Source organism: Musa acuminata, chromosome BXJ3-3, assembly GCF_036884655.1.
Source record: "Musa acuminata AAA Group cultivar baxijiao chromosome BXJ3-3, Cavendish_Baxijiao_AAA, whole genome shotgun sequence".
In the NCBI taxonomy this organism is placed as follows: Eukaryota; Viridiplantae; Streptophyta; class Magnoliopsida; order Zingiberales; family Musaceae; genus Musa; species Musa acuminata.
This window is the reverse complement of record NC_088351.1, coordinates 34,389,227-34,408,058: the sequence shown is the minus strand read 5'-3', so window position 1 is coordinate 34,408,058 and position 18,832 is coordinate 34,389,227. Positions and strand designations below refer to the sequence as shown.

The window sequence follows — 18,832 nt, the reverse complement described above, 5'->3', positions numbered from 1 at the left end:
TGAAGCAATTTGATCTTTTGCAGTCGATGGTTTGTTCACTTTCGGGATTGTGACTGCATTCTTCAAGCAGAGAAACATGTAGTGTTTCACTGCCGAAAACTTCTCTCTCCTATCATGCTCTAAAAGTGATTCTATTGCAGGAAAAGAAAATCTATTACATTGTATGAGTCAAAATATTACTTCTGTCAAAATAAGCCCCCTAAAGATATTAATAATAAAATGAAATTATAATATAACATATATTTTTATTTAAATATAAATTATGAGTCAAAGGAGCGATCTCATCATTGTTGAGGTCAACATTACATCGTCTTGATGGAAATTTTGCGCATTGGGACCAACTCGCCAACTTGGAAGAACTGTTCGCTTTCGTTTTAGCCTCCGTCCTCCCAACGCATGGGTTGTTTCATGGATGCTACGAAGAACTTTAACGTGACTACCACCGCCTTCCGCTGCAGCCACCGCATCGTAAAAGATGACGAAGCTTCCCTGTGCCTGATCGTACTTTCTTATCCCAAATCCTTCTCTTTTCCCTGTCTCTCTCTTTCGCTCACGCTTTACCCCACACGCCAAAGCTGTCCCTTCTCTCGGAGACTGAGACGGCGCAGTATCCGAGAGGCGCTTTGGTCTCGTCCCCGCAGGTGATTTCCACTGCAAAAGGAGCCTCAAAACACTCCTCCCATGGCCACCGCGACCTCACCGGCTTTTGGCATTTTAAATGCCCACCCCCCACCACCTTTGCCTCCCTCCCAAGCTCCGCCACAGAGAAGCTTCCTCGAGAGCCTGACTCCTCTTTGCTTCCTGTTCTCTCCCTTTAGCCTTTGTCCCTCCCACTCTTGCTCTTTGAGTCGGAGATCTTTCTCTTGCCCCCTCCCTCCATTTCTCTGAGACCAATAAAGGCAACTGCACCACCTTCTCTCTTCTTTTCTCCGTGACCAACACAAAGGAACGAGAGAAGAATTAAAATAGGAAAACTGTTGGCTACTAGAAACCATTTTTATATGCTCTTACATGCACTCGATCGTCATGAGGTGGAACAGTAGTTGGCAGTCGGTGTTCTTCTAATGGAATGGGAAAAAGAAAGAGAAAGGAATAAGAGGCGATGATGCTATTTGTCTGCCTCAGCTCGAAAAAGGAAGCCCCGTCCATGTCTGTGGATATGTGCTGTCGTCGTTGGCATCGATATCAACCTCCGCAGGTTATTTGCTTGTAACGATGGTAGGAAAGGGTCATGCACTGACTCTCAGGAGAATCAAAAGAATGAGCCAACAAGAAGAGGGTTGGAAATTGTGTTAGATCCGGTGAGCCGCTTGTATCTCTTTTGCTGCTTTTTAGAGGGGTCTCCGAGCCACAAGTCCTCCTCCGAGAATGCTCCCAGTTGTGGCTGTCCATGGGTAAAGAGACACTCACGTACTCTTCCTCATCATAACATGAAGTGGGGCAATGCTTCGATCTCTCCGACTGGCATAATACCGATGTATCTATCATCTTAGCAAAATCTGCAGAAATGGAAAACCGGATGCAAGCATGACAACACAAGTAATCCAGTTTCGAGAAAGGTGTTGGTCTGACATCATAGATTTGCGTTGCTACCGTAGTAATTAGCGATACTTAAATAGACATGCAGCAGTGAGGATCCTTACGAGTTCTCTTATCTCGCTCACAGGATACAGGAAAACCAAGTAGTGACGAACATGAGTGTCATAAGGTGCTCCTCGTATATATATGTTCTCAGATAGATAATCTAAGTTTAGTGATGGTGATGATGATGATGATGATGATGATGATGATGATGATGATGGTAGACAAACCTAACTCAATAGCTCTTATTTAAGCATGATACCGTTAATCCTTGTTTTGACTGATAGAAAACCTCACCCATATGACAAGTTCCTTGCTTGGGGCATTGCACCGCCCGTCATCATGGGATTCATCATCTCCATGGGAAGAGGATCTCTTCTCGGAGACGGCCTGTCGAGTTTGGAAGTTCCTCCATCGTACTTCTTCTCCCTAGAGCTGTCCATCGAGAGAATAGGCTTGGCCTCGTAAACATTTGCTATGGAATCCGAATCGATGTCGGTGTCGATCACTGACGACGCTATCCGAAGCTGCTCGCTCTTGGATGGTGGTGGTTCTTCCTGTGATACGATGCATGCCGCAGTCGATCCCAGTTCTTGTAGGCGAAGGTCGTCAGCCCAAATCAATGGACCCTTCCCGTTGGAATGGTACGGATTAGACCTCTTCTTGCTCATAATGCTGTCGTCGGTGGGGAACAACCCGTCGAGGGGCCTCTCCATTTGGTGCTGCATCTCCAGCTGATCCCCACCGTATATGTGGAGGTCTTGGAGAGAGGGGTAGCTCACTGGAGAACCCATTTCTTTCACGGCACCCATGTCGGGAACTCCTCGACTTGCTTGACCTTTGTAGCCACCCGAAACCATGCTCTCGGCCGCGAGCGTCTGGTACGCTCTCTCCAATATGTTCTGCATGTACTTCCCGTGCGCCTCGATCCGCATCTGAAGGTGTTTCTGCACCTGTTTGAATGAAAGCGTGAGAAGAGAAGATAGGTGATGGGGTGAGCAGAAAGCAGCATGTCTTGCCTCTAATTGCTCGTGCAGCCTTCTGTGGACTTCCATCTGCATCCGGAATGCATCATTCATGTGCATGTTCCTGCTATAAGAGATTCAAATCCACAACCATCCTCAATACTAAATTCATCTCCTGGAAATAGAGACAATTACTGAGTTGAAGGTTTAGGGAGTTGGTCAATATGCCGGTGGCTTACTCGTTCATGTTGCGACCCATTATCGCCGATGAAGAGGCCGAGTTCCTTTGTAGTTCTAGGGCAGCTGCAAACCATGGCAGCGATGAGCAAGTAGAAGGACATGATTAGATTGTATCTATACGAAAAACAGGAAAAATCGGTGATATTTAAATTCTCACCGTTCTTAGCAGACTGATCGTTGAATTCTTTGTGTGGTTGCTTTCCGAGCCGGAATTTCTACGATTGAAAGCATCAGAAACAGAGTTAAAATCTCAAGTATAGAATGTAATTGAACATGTTGCTATTGGAATATGTACCTGAAGATGGCTCTTAAGGTGGTAGAGAGTGAGACCCTTAACACCCATGACTCTCATGATGGTCTTTGGTGTGGCCTCTGCAGAAACAAACATACCATTCAGAGACGGAATAGAAACAGAAGAGATTGTGAGATCATGTGAATCGAGTGTGTGTACGTGGGGAGGAAGAGAGAGGGAGAGGAGGAGGAGGAGATGGGTAGTACTGTCGGGTCCTCCGAGCTGGGTGACGGCATCGACAAAGCGATCGTGGAGCTCGACGGTCCACCGAAGGCGGGGCTTGGGATCGGTGGTGAGGACAAGGCCGGAGTCGCCTTGGACACACATAGGCCTCTCATGTGAATTCATAGTTGGCTTCTTGGACGGGAACATTCTTTTCTCTTTCTCTCTCTAATTTTCTATCTCTCCTGCTGTAGAACTGAATCGAGATTCAAGAACAAAAGGATGGCATATATGGAGGAATAGGGTGCGGTTCCTGCAGAGTTGCCCTGAGCTAAAACACACTCTTCTCTCCTCTCTCACTCTCTCTCTCTCTCTCTCTCTCAATCCCTCTCTGGTGAAGCCATGGCTTATTGCTATTCGATCGCCTGTATAAAAGCCACCCAGTGGAAACCCTACTTTGCCAAAAGATATGCGTGGAGAGAGAGAGAGAGAGAGAGAGAGAGAGAGAGAGGGAGGCTATATTATTCTTCTCATGGATCATCACTGGGAGACTTTTCTCAAAAACAAGGAACAGGATAGACCCAAGGGCAATCATATTAGCCCTACCTCCTCGAAATTATACTTGTAATCACTGCAGCAATCTGCGCCCCTGTCTCTCTCTCTCTCTCTCTCTCTCTCTCTCTCTCTCTCTCTCTCTCTCTCTCTCTACATACTTTGAAATCTCAAGTCCTGTATAGAATGTTACCGGTAAAGTAAACCTTATACACCCTCCATAATCTTTATACTTTAACTCGGTACCTCAAAAGAAAGGTATAACAATGATTAAATTGACCATGCATCGACAGCTCCAGATTCATCCACATTGAACATCCATTTCTAGCAGTAGTAGCACATATGTCCTCCGCCTTTATAATTGTGTTGCATGGATCAAGGACAAGTGGAGTACGGAGTTTGAGCTTGCCATGATGTGTGTCATTTGTTTAGCCAGCTTGATCGGTGGATGGATATCCGAAGACCCGAGTCCCCACCGCCGGTGGTTGGGCATGGAGAGCAGCATCATTTCACTGAGCCCCTCGAGTGGTGGCGTTGCTTAGTGGAGTAGAAGATTTGCTTGGCCATGGGTGTGTCGCTATATCATTCCAGACAACATTTAATAGGTCAAATCCATTAAGTTGACACAAAAAGGGGGATGGGATGGGCGGGGTGGGAGAAGATAGGCGAAGGTTTGAGGACAACCAAAAGCACTCTTCGTCTTCGTCTTCCTCTTTCGTCTCTCCCTTTCTCTTTCTATCTCATGAACCGAAAACGCACACCATTTGCCCTATACCGCAAGCGAATATATGCTTTCTTCTTTGACAAATACCAAAGATTCTTCAGAAAAACTTAAAGCTGAGGACGGCTTCGACGACTAATTCTTGTCGATCGATTTGATTGATTGATTAGCTCTCAGATAAACCAGTAAACACACAAATCATCAACTTGTATGCTAAATTACTCGGACTTTTCTGTATCTATGAAATCGTCCCTCCTCCTCATATTTTCTAGATTTCTCTAGAGAAATCATTCATGAAATACTCGAGTGGTGACTCATATCAACATACACTTTTCCCGAGTATTCTAAAATAAAGCGAAGATTCTTAAAGGACAGGGCTTCACTTTGGCATCACCATCTCCACCAGCTCCTCTCTCTCTCTCTCTCTCTCTCTCTCTCTCTATCACATACATGTTCAAGTTAGTAATAAACTTGAAACCCTCGGAAAAGTTGGTGTGCTAATCTACATTAAATCCTCATTACTGGCAAATCGGGTTGACGAAATCTTTTGCCTACAAACTAAAGCAAGATTGAGTAAACCCACCCATTCAACTATGGTTTACGATGAGTGGGTGCAAGTAAGCGGCTATAGAGACAGATGCATGCATGATCTCTCTCTCTCTCTCTCTCTCTCTCTCTCTCTCTCTCTTACATGCATACACACATTCCATTCCATTCAGGTAGGAAGTTTCGGAGTCTTTAGCAAGAAACAAAAGAAAGTAAATATTGCTAATGAAATCCACGTGCAGAGAGAGGTGCCCCACTTAAATATATACACTTTGGAAAGGAGACATTTAACCTTTAGCTCATTAAGCTCCAAATGATATCCACGAACCACGTTAGCTTAGATTTCAAGCACGCATTTGGAGATGCTCTTTAGAACGATTCCTTGTCTATAATATTGTAGCCAGTCTTTTCTAACAAGCTCCACGCAGGCCCTATATATCTTCTAGGTCACCCTATTCTCTCTCTCTCTCTCTCTCTTGAATCCTATCTTTCTTTGGCTCGCTTGGTAGATCAAAAGTTTTGGGGTTTGGCACCTCACTAAAATTAGTTTAATCATTAGCCTACCTTGATCTTTGATTGGATAATTAATTGATGTTGATTTGTATTTCTCCTAATTGGTATCAGTACAGAAATCTGACTAATTATGCGCAAGAATTACATTACAATCATCCTTCTCTTCTTCCCATAGTAATTTGCCGAGGGGGAAGAAAACTCGAAACAAAAAATCAAAACTCATGTATCAATAATTAAGGAATACATCAAAAATTCGAAGAAACTAATTTTATTTTTTTTGCTATATCAAATACAAGCAATATCTATCTTGAGCATATTCAAACTCTTGTATACAGTTGACCTTGTAATTGCATTAGTGGATGATGGGATGAGGATCCAATCACCAGCACTAACTCATTCATTAGTGTGCTATTTTAGATTCTCCTCATACCTAACCTCGGTGTCATGCCTAATGATACCAATCCATCTTCCTGGTTATCAGAACATTAGTTTAATCTTCCACGGCCATGCAGTTGCCAAACAAGTGTGAACATTCATACTACACTTCGCCAATGATGCACTCATCATGATTAGATTAATAATTAGCGAACATACGAATCGATGGCTTCGTGCTTTTTCCAAGCACTACGAGCTGATCGATGATCATGCAAGGGTCCAATATGTCGCTTTTTCTTCCACTATACCTTTTGGATCTTTGAATCCTTCTCTCCCTACTATATGATATATGATATGATGAACGATCTCTCTCTCCGTGGGGTCGTCTATCGGCTAAACTTTGTGTAAATAAGAGGTAATGGAGATTGCATGTCACGTCAAACTAAGAGTCGTGCGGGATTTAAAAACTCGAAATAAAAGAAAAGTTCAAAAAAAAAAAATAAGCTAACATCAATGCAAGATTAACGTGATTCGATAATTTTTTATCTATATCTATGAAAAAAAATCAAATTATACATTGTACAAGATCAATCATAAGACTCTTGAGTTATCGAAGATAAGTATGATTCTCTTTATATATATCAATCTACGTAAATCCTAAAGAACTCATACTCTTTGTCTCATCTTGTCTAGATACTCTTGAAAAAAATTTCAAAGCACTCAAACTATTTTCTCGCATTGTACTCTCTCAATTAAAACTTAGTGATACATGAGAATATTATAGAATATACATGATATATGGATAGAATAATCAAACAATAATTTGAGTCCTCTTAAAACACTTAGATCGACATATTCCAAAATATTTATCAACCCTAATAATAAATAATAATAAGCTTCATTTGCATATATATTGTTTGTGAACAGATGCATCGTGGCTAATGAGTCAGCACGGCCAGGTCTACGGGTCGATGTCGGGAGTCTATGATCAGTCAAACGGATTGTCGAGGTTGATTACACCCGCAGGTCGAGATGTCGCGTCCGTCTGAGGAAGGTGCCTCTTGGTATAGATGCTGGCGTTGCCTTCAGGAGAACGCCTCTTGGTCGGGGTGATTGTGCTTCCAGGGATGTTTGCACTCCTACACAAAAAGGCCCTCGTCGGATGATTCCTGACTTTGGCCCTTCGACGCTTAAGTTAGTGCTTGGTTCTCTCTTTTTTTTTCCTCCCTTAACTAGATGTTGGTCAGGGGCTTTTTATACTACTGTGCGAGGATCGGTCGTACGTGGGTTTGGCACGACGATCAATATCCGAGGGATGGGGTAGTACCTTCGTGCGGCCATCGTCCCGGAATGCACGAAACAATACCATATGCGCATGAGAGTACTTTTCTTGCTGATCTGGTGGTGATGTGGTGCGGCATCGGTTGTGACGTGACTGGGACCCAAAATATATCATATATATATATATATATATATATATATATATATATATATATATATATATATATATATATATATATATATATATATATATATATATATATATATATATATATATATATATATATATATATAAAAGAGAAAGAGAGATCGGTAGTTAAAACGTTTTTGGTGAAGTAAAAAGATGTAATGTATCGAAGAGGTAATATGCATTTGTTTGTCATTTGCTCTGTTTGTATCCTTGTTGTGGTCCAATGGGCATTGAGATAAGACTGATGGGCTGCAAAGAAGGACGTCCTTACCCAGGTCGACAAGCGCTCACTTCATATGATAAATGAAGATCTTCGGTTGCGAGGTCACACATGAAGGTCGACGATTCCTCGTCGTGGATGGTGGAGAAGAAAGGTACCGTTCTCACTGTTATCATTCCTCTTCATTTACTATTTATCGTTTCCGCTTGTAGATATTGAGTAGTGAGGGGGTTAGTGTGGATGTCCGCCCGCAAGTCGTTTGTTTATATGTTTGTGTGGAAAAGTCGGGAAGAGAACCAAAACTTTTGAGGATGATTATTTCACATTTCAATTGTTTCTAATCTTAAGTAGCAAAATAAAAAGAAAAAATAAATAAATTTGCAAAATATCTCAGAATTAAGCTATTGATTTTTTTTAATCTTTTTTAAGGTCAATTTCGAAATTTGGATCATATTCTTTTGTGACTTTGATCGAGGATTTATATTGTATCAACATATATTTTCCCCTTCACTAAATAATTAACTATTATCATATATTTGCTGTTGGTCATTTTTTCATATCTTATATGATATATGTTTCCTTTATATTTTCCCTAAACATTTCATTTGCCATAGAAATATGTATTCCACCATAGAAAAACATTTCATTTTTCATATCTTATATGAGATAATATATTATCTGAGACACTATCTCTTACTTAACATTCATGATTTAAATCATAAATTTAGTTAATTCACTAAATCTTATTAGCAAACTATATAATCCGTCCTGGCCTAAACAAATGTCTAATTTGATTTCATTTCTCGCTTTTTTCCTTTCTTCTCCTCTCCTTTAGACAAGGTAGAGAGAGACGAGGAGACAGACGAGAGAGGCAGAAGGGTGGGGGGGGGGGGTGGGCGGGGGTGGTCATCCTCCACTCCCTCCCCCTCACCTCCTCCCTCCTCTACGGGACTTGAATCGTAAGTTTGGTTAATCAGCCAAGTCCCGCTGGATGGCCCATTATATAAGCTCTTTGAACTTAAACAAATGTTTGATTTGATTTGATTTCTCACTCATCTCCTCTCCTCTCCCCCCTTCGTCTTCTTTGTTTATGAAATCATGGGGCATATGCTCTTGCCTTCTTCACATATCCGTCATATAATTTGGTGCTCCCATGCATGATTTTGCATGTAAAATCGTATTCACATGGGATGATAATAGGGAAAATGAGGCCTATCTCAACTGTAACACCCTACTTAGTCCCATTTCGGAAGTCGGCAATAACTATGATTAGCTTATATAGGTCTGATGAATGTAACAATTTTTACTTAAGCATTTTGATCCGTGGTTAAATGGTCGAAATAGAGTTATTAGCTAGTTAGCTCATCAAATTCAGGTCGTGACATCAACCATCAAAGTCATCCTCTCATCGCCATTTGTTTCTTGAAGGTTGTTATTCTTCTTATATTATACGCATGCTACATAGATGAGGCATTTCTTAGATGTTTAATCACGACGATCTCGATTTCTTCCCAAACCCCTCGTTTCTCGAGCCTTCACTTGGCTCTCTTATTGATCGCGATTTAGTTTGCAAGAAACAATAATCAAGAAACGAGGTGCTATTTTGGATCATCGAGAGCCCTCTTTCCTCTTATTTGATTCTTAAAGGTTCATTTTCTTTTTGTTTGATGTCGGTGGATTTTGTTATACCTTTCTTGGTTGCATTTAGTGGGTGTTACATTGATTTCTTGAATGTCCTTTTGTTTTTGTTTGCCCCTCTCAATTTCTAGTTCCTAACATATGATGTTGCATGAGACTTTCAATTTCTTTAGACAATTGGTTGGAACGAATCATCAATGGATCAAAGTTCTTCTTTTCTTTCTTTATGTCAACTATCCTTGTTCTTGAAGGAGTCATTCTTTGGATCATCGAGGCTCTTCTCTCCTTGCTTTAAATTGGTATCGAGGGTTCATTTTCTTCTTGCTTTATATTGGTGTTGTGCACATGAGGTGTTTCTTGGTAGGTTGATCATGTCGATGGGGGAAGAGAGTGAGGGAGTGGGGGACGAGAATGAGGAGGGAGGGGTCGAGGAAGGGGGAGGGAGTGGGGGAGTGGTGAGGCGAAGGGACAGGGAGATGGAGGAGGGAGGAGGCGACCATCCTTCATTCACCCCCGTCATCCATATCCTCGTCTCTCCCTCTACCTCTCCCATTGCCACCTCCTCCACCCCATCCCCCACTCCCACACACCCTCCACCCCATCACCAACTTCCTCCTCCTCGCACTATCCCTTCACCGTCGCCTCCTCTACATCCCATCTCTCACTCCCTCCCCCCTTCATCTCTCTCTTCCATAACATCATGTCTCTCACATCTCAAGACTTTAAATACCTCAAGATATTATATATAATTATAATTGATCCTCGAGCACATATATTTCTATAGTAGTTACGATAACTTAAATCATAAAAAGTCTTCAAAATATTTTTGAAACTCATATTTCCTATGAAATCTCGAACCATTACTATAATAATGCCACAGCCCAACGAAAAGCTGGGAAAGATACAATTGCTGCAATCCTATCGATTACCCGTAAAGCCAAAACCAAAACAAATTATATATATGATAATGAAAACGAACCAGTACCAAGCTCACAACACACTAACTAATTTCAAGCTTTAGAACTCCTTAGCGAGCGCAAGACTCGAGGGTAGCCCGCCAGACCCTACGTATCCCGACAAACTCAATGATGCCACTCTGGAAAAGGCATAATTAATACAAGAAGAGCACTTTGTCGTCGATTTCGCTATGGACACCGGCAACCGAAAGAACCAAGCTGGAGGACGTGCTTCCGTAGCAGTGTCTAAGGCCATAATTGTGTGGAATATTTACAGGATGAACGAAGATGGCCCATTATATACTTGTAGCAATCCAACAAGCAAGTTTGTAAAGTACTCGTTAATGTTGGCTCTTCTATATTTTCTTCCATCTTCTATGTTCCATCATATCTGAAAACATTAATTCGAGAAGAAGAAACACAACCAAAAGCTTACCATAAAACAACCAATTCCTACCATGACGATCAAGAGAGCAATAGTAGGAGGAACAATCGAGCGAGAAGCCACTTAGGTTTTCTTCCAAAGGAGACAAATATGGTCACAAGCTCGGACCATATTTAGATTTAAAAAAAAATCAAGAGAACGACAGTGAGAAAGAGGAGATGCTACAGAATGGGGCTCGAATAAACCTAAAGGAAAACCCAATGGTAAAATTTCGATCAAATTTGACGGTCGAAATAATGTACTTTGATCGTCAAAACAATATACTAGTTGATTACTGATCAGTACAGATCGACAATTGTCGAGATTGCCCTGTTACTGATCAATACTACAAGTTCCCTTGCTTGACAGTATATCCATCTTTAGGTTTCACTTGTATCTGTTATTAATTATAAAGCATCAAGACGCGAACCTTTACAATAATAGAACATCTACGATATATGAAATCTCATTGTAGGTCATCATATAATCTTTACCATTTCCTCAGAAATTTGCTCCTGTCACTTGCAGTGAATTTGCTCTAAGCTGCAAAGAGAAACATCATATAAAACAAATCTGGTAAAAATTACAATCCTTAAGTCCACAAAGTCATTATCAACTCTCCATAGATCACTATCTATTACGCGAAGAATTCGATGAATTTCATATAAGATTTTGGTTTCTATTGATTTACTATGAGTTTAAAAAACCATGGAGGCCTGAATGATATTTGAAAGATCCTTTACGAGCAAAAAGTATTCAATCATGAAAAAGTAGTTGAAGACACTAAACTTGAAGAGCTCGGTAAGACAATAACGACAAATTAAATATACAAAAAACTAATGATCAAGTTTAAACATCACTTTGTGCTTCCTCATTGACTTAAACTACTGTTTTGGACTAAAATTAGTGGCAATAAAATAGTGACCTATTAACTTCGAACCAAATTCAACAAACAAAATACTAATGATTAACATAGAAAAGAAACATTTAAGAGTTTCTAATCTTTATCTTAGACATTCCCTCAGTATTCACAAATGGGAATTTCAGGCTGTTAAATTATTATGGGATTGCCATTGGAGGCACTTTTTATCTCGTGTAGATTTATTTTGATGACAATCATTGAAAACACAATTTCGGAAACTTTCTAATGAACTTGAACACCTTAAGTAAATAAAGATTAAAGAGAGGTACTACCCTTAGTTAAACAAACCTGAGAATATGCATTATATCCTTTATGAACCATCAGAGCTTTGAGTAACAACTTGGATCTGGTTCATAAGGAATTTGCCAAAATTTCGGTATGAGCAGTCAACTCTTGCACAAATGTGATCAACTAGATTAGTGCAATGTGTTGTAGGAACCCACACAACAGCAATCCTAGTGCTCAGAAGGTGCAATGTTCAGTCAACTGGCCATTTCATCCACAACTGGCTGCAAAGTGATCCATAGAAATAATATTGCAGTCAATTATAATATAGCTTCTATGATCTTCAGAGTCACTAATGACTAATTTTTCTTAAAAGTTAAGGCCACTTAGTGCCTCTTTAAATTTGTATCATGTATTACATCGTTCTAAACTCAAGAATCTAATCAACAGATTGGGATATCTTTTTCTAGCATTAACAGGAACAACAACAAAACAAACAGCACACTACACATCCCAACTATTTGGGGTTAGCCACATGGATTGTCTCCAAACAGTTAGCTAAATTGAGGATAAAACCACTGATTTATAATATAAAAAAAAACAAATCATATGGTTGTCAAAACATTTCTTTAGTCTATCCTACTCACTGCTATATAGACTCCCCATAGACATGCTCATACTATCTTAAAGTTTTTTTCAGAATTTTATAAATATTTAGATTCTATCTTTACCGGTAACTCCAAGCATAGTTATCACAACCAAAGCAACTCGATCAAGTTTTGCATCCCTAGGTCACTGGTCGAATTGATGGGTCAATTGGCTGGACCACATGTTTAATTAAAGAATATTTTAAAATATATCGAGTAAAAATTATACATAATAAAAATCTAAAATATTATAACTAATTCAAAAATATATACAATTAATAAATTTGATAATATTAATCAACATTATAAACATAAATATTGTTGGTAATTATACTAAACTGGATTGATTTTAATTTATTTCTCATGTAAACTCTAATTTCATGATTGATATAAATGCTCTCTTAAACAAATAATAGAAAAGGTTTCAGCTAGGATATTTAAGTAATCTTTTGCTATATTATAAATCCGGATCGATTTATTTAACCAAGTCAATTCGTGCGGGTTATCCAAAAATCAATCGGGTCAATCAGTTTATTCTGATTTTTCAACCCATCTGAACCGAGTGGTTTTTCATTCCATCACTCTCTCAAATTTCCATAGTTTGTGGCTCGTTAGCTCAACTCCTACATAACTTGAGTAAACATTTAATATCCCCCTTATTCTTTTAGTGTGATCTCAATTTCTCGTTGATAACAAATCTTAAAATTTACTTAATATACGCTCTTCTTAGCATCTTTTTGGCACTTGTTTTTCTACTCGGAGCCTTCTTTTATTTCTTTTTTGTTGAGTGCTTCTGTTATGTAGAAGTAAAAAACCCCATATGAATTTTTCATTAAAAATTGGAGAAAATATGCAAGAATTTAATCCCTGATACACGTGATAAAACAATGGGCAAAAGGAAAAATTTTCATATACAGATCTTGCTCGCTGGAGGAGCCTATTTTCCAAGGGAAACAGCTAGAGAGCTGAGCTAATGGCTATAAAATTATAGCTGGGACTGGAGTGTGCTATTAGCCTGGATATCTCAAGATTGGTAGTGGAATCTAATGCTAAGAAGCTGATAAATTTTGAACAGATCCCCTGGGGTCCTTTTAAACTGTTTTATGTATAATTTAAGTCTATCTGATGAATTTCCTGAATACAAATTCATTCATGTATTTTGTGAGGCTAATTGTAGTGCTCACTGATTAGCAAATTTTACTACAACTACTAAAACTTCAATGATATGGGGGCAAGATTGGGCCGCCAGGTCTTGGTGTATTTTGTGCTCCAAGGGGCATGGTTTATCATAAGAGGTTGTTAAAAGTAAAATGATTTTATCCTTTTGAAAAAAAATGATATAGGAGATCTTGGAATAAAGAAGCTGGGTGTAGCCAATTACCCATATAACTGACTTTTTTTCTCTATATGTATCTCATTTTATTCTCTTGTTTATCCAAAGGTATTCGCTAATGCTTAATTTCTTGTCATCCTATTTGTTGTGACCAAAATCAGTGTTAACTTCTACTTTCTAATTGAAAAATCTGATTCATCTCCCTGTTAGGTTGCCCTCAATCTACAAAATTAGTTGCATAGTCAAAACAACCTTCTTTTACTAGAAAAAAGCATAAATAATAGCATTTTGTTATCATCTGAAGGTGAAAGTCTAAATTATCCAACAAGCAACTACATGAAGATATATCAACTTCTCACATTTGAGTAAATAAGTATCCAAAACCAAAGGAGGATCATTTCCCTGCAGCTAGACCTTGAAACTTATGATTTTACAATAATTATTCATCTTCAGTGTGTGTGAATTAGATAACCTATTAGGACAAACAAACGAGAGACACTATTAAATCAGCCAATAATTATGACAGTGACATAACAAGAGCAGGGTATATGTACTAAAGGCTTGGGTCAATATTCACCCACCAGGCAATTAACCAACTTGCACTAATATCTGCACTAAAAACGCACCCTCATAAACAAATAGTCATGATATGGTAAAATTTGCCAACACCACCAATGCCCAATAAACATCACCTAGAGTACATACGCATTTTCCAAATCATAAGAGCATGCAGAATATGTTCTGAAATGTATTAACAATAAAACATGATAATATCAGAAACTCAAAGGTCTAACCTAGCATTAGAAAATAGAAACCCTATGTATTAAACAGCTTCAATGTTTCTTTGTATCATTTTAAAGAAAGCTTTTAATATTTTTTACTAGTAAATGTACTGTATGCAGAGGATATTGCATCAGGTACCTCGTCCTTGCCCATGCATGGAACACTAGTGATAACATCACCAGTAGCAGGATTTTGTACCTACGAAAATAAGAAAAGTCTTAGTCTTCATTTCTTAGGCTCCTTCTATTATTCCTTCACAGATCCGTACAACTAGGAAGGAAAAAAAAACGCATGTAAGAAGATCAACTCTGAGAAAACAAGAACACCTTCAAGAATCAGAAACAAGATGAGTTTGGTCGTGAGATTTTCTTTCCAGATTCCAACATGGTTCTTGGTTTTTGGTAATGGCCAATTCCCTGACTGTATTTCGATTAAATTACCACATGGACCGCCCTCAATGTTCACACCTTCAACCAATTCATCGTCCATACAATTAGAAGGCACACCATTGGAACATCGACTCCAAGAAAAACAGGAACACCTTCAAGAATCGGAAACAAGAAGGCATACGCCTCGAGAGGTACCTGAAGGGTCATGCCGTCGTAGGCATCGATCCACTTGCCGCCGACAAACCCCTGGGACCTCAACAGTCCCGATTTCCTCAATCGATCAACGGCTACGTGTAGTTCCACGCTCATCTGGCCACCAACCAAAACCGTAACGCTTAGATCAAGTCAAGAAAAAAACTAAAGGACAAGATTAAGGAAAGATTTTATCGATGGAAACCAATCAGGAACCAAAACAACAGGACGAGATTGAAGAAGAACCGCAAAAGGAGGAAAGATGGGTCAAGAAAGAGAAGGGCCCAAGATCTGGCGATTTACGACGAGAGAATCGAGAGAAGGCGGGATCGGTTGCCCGGCGGCAGAGAGGACGGAGGGGAGGAGGAAGGTCGCGGCCAAGGGCACCCACGCGGAGCATCACCATCGAGCTCGGACGGAGTCGTCGAGGGCAAAGCAAGACGCTCTCCGCACTCTCCCCCTTCTTCCTCGATTCAAGAGACGGCGGGGTGGTTTGAAATCGTCTGTCCGTCCGACGTGTACAGATGTAGTGACTTCTCTCCCTGATGAAATGGATATGCGACCATCAATGTGTTTGATATGTATGCGTTGGCAAACGCTGATGCATGTTTATCCAATGATCTCGGATCTGCTTATCCGATGGTCACGATGTTTAGATGCTTTTTACATGTACACACCCTTAAATGCTGAGTTGACTCAGTTTGGACTCGTTTAGATGTGTGAATATGGTAGATGGTTAGAGAACACAAAAGCATCACACCAAAGATTATATATATATATATATATCTTTTCACTGGTGTGCAAGGATAGGCATGTTCAAGTAATTTTTGACTCTATAAAGCAAGAGAGTCAAAGGTTTTAGGCAGGTGGTAGATGGATATGGGGCAAGAAAGTGCTGCTGCTGTTCATGGGCTTTGCAAAGCGTAGGCTTGGTTGAATCCAATGGGAGTGAGTGGCTGAGGTGAGAGATGGGCACTGTTCCCCCCTCCCCCTAACACACACATCAATGTCGTCGATGAGCCATGGGAACCAACCATAAAGAAAGCGGCAAAGCGGGGGCTGCAGCGGCTCCACATAACAAATATAGCAACCCACAGGAGTAGGGGAAGGAAAGGTGACCGGTGATGGACATTGCACACACACACACTCTCTCTCTCTCTCTCTCTCTCTCTCTGTGTCTGCTTCAGTCCTTCGGCACCCCCTGACGCCAAAGTAGCAGCGCAGTGCCCCGTCAACCCCCATTGCCTCAGCCTCAACACAGGATTGGACATATGAATCCAGGCCTTAGCACCGCCACCGCCACCACCACCCTTCTCCCTTTTCTCTTTTTCCTTTCTTTTTATCTTCTCCTCCTCGGAGATGATCTCTTTGATGCACCACGGCTGCAGATCCTCTGAGCTCCTGCAAACCCAACTCATCACAGAAGCTTATCTTATCTCTTACTTCTCTCGATCTCTTCTTGTTCTAACCCACACTTCCTCTTAAAGCTACATTTCCGCCTGCCTTAATATATATATATATATATGTTTTGTTTTGTTTTGTTTGGGAGAATCCACTTGGTCTCCTTCTTTTGGAGGTACGATTCTTTAGCTTCTCCTTACCTATCTGATGTATTTTCTTCTTTATATAGTTTTTTTTCCTTAAAAAAAAAAGGCATTCCTTGTCCGTATACATCAATCCACACATTATGCATTTTGGTATCAATCTTTTACATAGTCATTTAGCCTTGGGAGATGAATATGAATTCAATTTAGTTTGTGCTTTATAATTCTAATATTAAATTATAATTTTCAATCTAAGGATAATAGTTAATGATTATTGAAATTATTGTTTTGGTTATGCATTGGTTTATCCTCGATTCATGTGACATTATCATCGTCATCCACCTAAAGTTGAACGATGCTCAGCTCATGTTCATATTTATTGTTATTATTATTATTATTATTATTATTATTATTATTATTGTTATTATATATATATATATATATATATATATATAAGATTGACCCGTGTTATTATAATTCTATAGTTATCTTTTGTCCTGTCTCAACGATCTGATTCAATTGAATTGTCTTTTCACGTCAACGGCACACCACATATAAATATACTCTCACCGTCACTGTTTCTTTTGTCCCTTAATCCGTCCTTCACCGGCGCATGTGAGATGAGATGATGAGATGGATTGATAACACCACACAGAAACCATACTTCTCTCTCTCTTTCTTCCTTCTATGTTATATACTATTCCCCCATCAGTCTTCACACTCAAGGGCACACAGGGGTGATCATCCAAGCACCTGCAGTTGCACCACTTCATCGCTCCTCGTGTTCCATCGCTAGGTAGCTTGCGCAGAGGGCGATGGAGGAGGCTTTCGCTGCTGCCATGACCGCCGCCACCTCCTCCTCCAGCGCTATCCCTATGGACCCTCGCATCTGGCGCCACCTCCCGCAGGGCCTGGTCGACCGCGTGCTCGCTTTCCTCCCGCCGGCAACCTTCTTCCGCGCCCGCGCCGTCTGCAAGCGCTGGTACGCCCTCGTATTTTCCGACAGCTTTCTTGAACTCCACCTCCGCCTCGCTCCCACCCTCCCTTGCTTCGCCTTCTTCCTCCTCCCCTCCAAACCCCCACTGTACTCCACCTCCGCGGCGTCGTCATCGTCGTCGTCCTCCTCCTCCTCCCCTGCCGCCGCCGCCACCACCACCACCTCCACCGCCAACAGGCCGCCGCCGGCCCCCGCGCTGCTCCTCGACCCCGTCTCCAACTCTTGGCACCGTATCCCTCTCGGCACCATCATCCCTCCCGGCTTCTCCCCCGCCGCCTCCTCCCACGGCGTCCTCTGCTTCATCTCTGACGACGCCGGCTCCAAGACGCTGGTCCTCTGCAACCTCCTCTCCAAGTTAGCTTCGCAGCTCCCCCCGACGCCGACGCCTCGCTTGTTTCCGACGGTCGGCCTCACCGTCGGCCCGTCCTCCATCAGCGCTGTGGTAGCCGGCGACGACATGATATCGCCCTTCGCCGTCAAGAACCTCACCGCCGAGTGCTTCCACGCCGACGGCGTAACCGGGTTCTACTCGCCGTGGGCGACGGGGAGCGCGCTCCCGCGGTTGTGCAGCTTCGAGCCGGGGAGGATGGCGTACGCCGCGGGGCGCTTCTACTGCATGAGCTGCGGCCCCTTCGGCGTGATGGCCTACGACGTGGGCACGAACGCGTGGGAGAAGATCCAGCCGCCCATGCGGCGCTTCCTGCGCTCCCCCAGCATAGTGGAGTGCGGCGGCGGGAGGGTGGTGCTAGTTGCGGCGGTCGAGAAGAGCAAGCTGAGCGTGCCGCGCAGCGTGAGGATGTGGGCGCTGCAGCCGTGCGGCCGCGCCTGGGCGGAGATCGACAGGATGCCCCACGACGTGCACGCTCAATTCAGCGAGGCGGAGGGCGGGCGTGGGTTCGAGTGCGTCGGCCACGGCGACTTCCTCGCCATCACGATCAAGGGGTCCAACAACGTGCTGCTGTTCGACTTCTATCGCAAGGAGTGGCGGTGGGCTCCGCCATGCCGCTTCCTCCACGGCGGCGGCAGCAGCACCAGCGGCTGCGGCGGCCTGCGTGGCTTCGCCTACGAGCCTCGCCTGGCCACCCCGTGCATGGCGCTCCTCGACTCATCTTCCTTCATTCCATTCCAAGGTTTCAGTGGCTAA

The 18,832-nt window shown here is 41.8% G+C and overlaps 3 protein-coding genes across 14 annotated transcripts; 1 reads left to right on the top strand and 2 right to left on the bottom strand.

Annotated features, from left to right (window-relative positions):
* Positions 1-226: 226 nt before the first annotated feature.
* LOC103978999 (myb family transcription factor IPN2) lies at positions 227-3,720 on the bottom strand. Of its 5 annotated transcripts, XR_010494953.1 has the most exons (8): positions 3,285-3,719; positions 3,082-3,158; positions 2,944-3,001; positions 2,786-2,849; positions 2,601-2,673; positions 1,879-2,534; positions 1,012-1,499; positions 230-922 (listed from the first exon to the last, which is right to left on the bottom strand). XR_010494953.1 is itself a non-coding variant. In XM_018823828.2 (7 exons), the coding sequence occupies exons 1-7, from the start codon at positions 3,448-3,450 to the stop codon at positions 1,490-1,492; spliced, it is 1,101 nt and encodes a 366-aa protein (XP_018679373.2). In that variant the 5' UTR covers positions 3,451-3,720; the 3' UTR covers positions 227-1,489. The 5 variants fall into 5 exon arrangements, 4 of the variants coding, with proteins under 4 accessions (XP_018679373.2, XP_009393261.2, XP_064998679.1 ...); XM_018823828.2 differs by having other exon boundaries at positions 227-1,499; positions 2,601-2,670; positions 3,285-3,720; XM_009394986.3 differs by having other exon boundaries at positions 228-1,499.
* A 6,329-nt stretch (positions 3,721-10,049) lies between these two features.
* LOC108952326 (succinate-semialdehyde dehydrogenase, mitochondrial-like) lies at positions 10,050-15,681 on the bottom strand. 8 transcript variants are annotated; one of them, XR_010495038.1, is made up of 5 exons: positions 15,451-15,675; positions 15,151-15,264; positions 14,893-15,033; positions 11,867-14,764; positions 10,058-11,199 (listed from the first exon to the last, which is right to left on the bottom strand). XR_010495038.1 is itself a non-coding variant. In XM_018823289.2 (4 exons), the coding sequence occupies exons 1-4, from the start codon at positions 15,551-15,553 to the stop codon at positions 11,158-11,160; spliced, it is 231 nt and encodes a 76-aa protein (XP_018678834.2). In that variant the 5' UTR covers positions 15,554-15,675; the 3' UTR covers positions 10,050-11,157. The 8 variants fall into 8 exon arrangements, 1 of the variants encoding a protein (XP_018678834.2); XR_001977098.2 differs by having other exon boundaries at positions 14,705-14,764; XR_010495037.1 differs by having other exon boundaries at positions 10,059-12,087; positions 14,705-14,764.
* A 1,679-nt stretch (positions 15,682-17,360) lies between these two features.
* LOC103979000 (protein ABERRANT PANICLE ORGANIZATION 1) lies at positions 17,361-18,832 on the top strand. The gene has a single exon (XM_009394987.3). It carries the CDS (start codon positions 17,507-17,509, stop codon positions 18,830-18,832), a length of 1,326 nt encoding a protein of 441 aa, XP_009393262.3. The 5' UTR covers positions 17,361-17,506.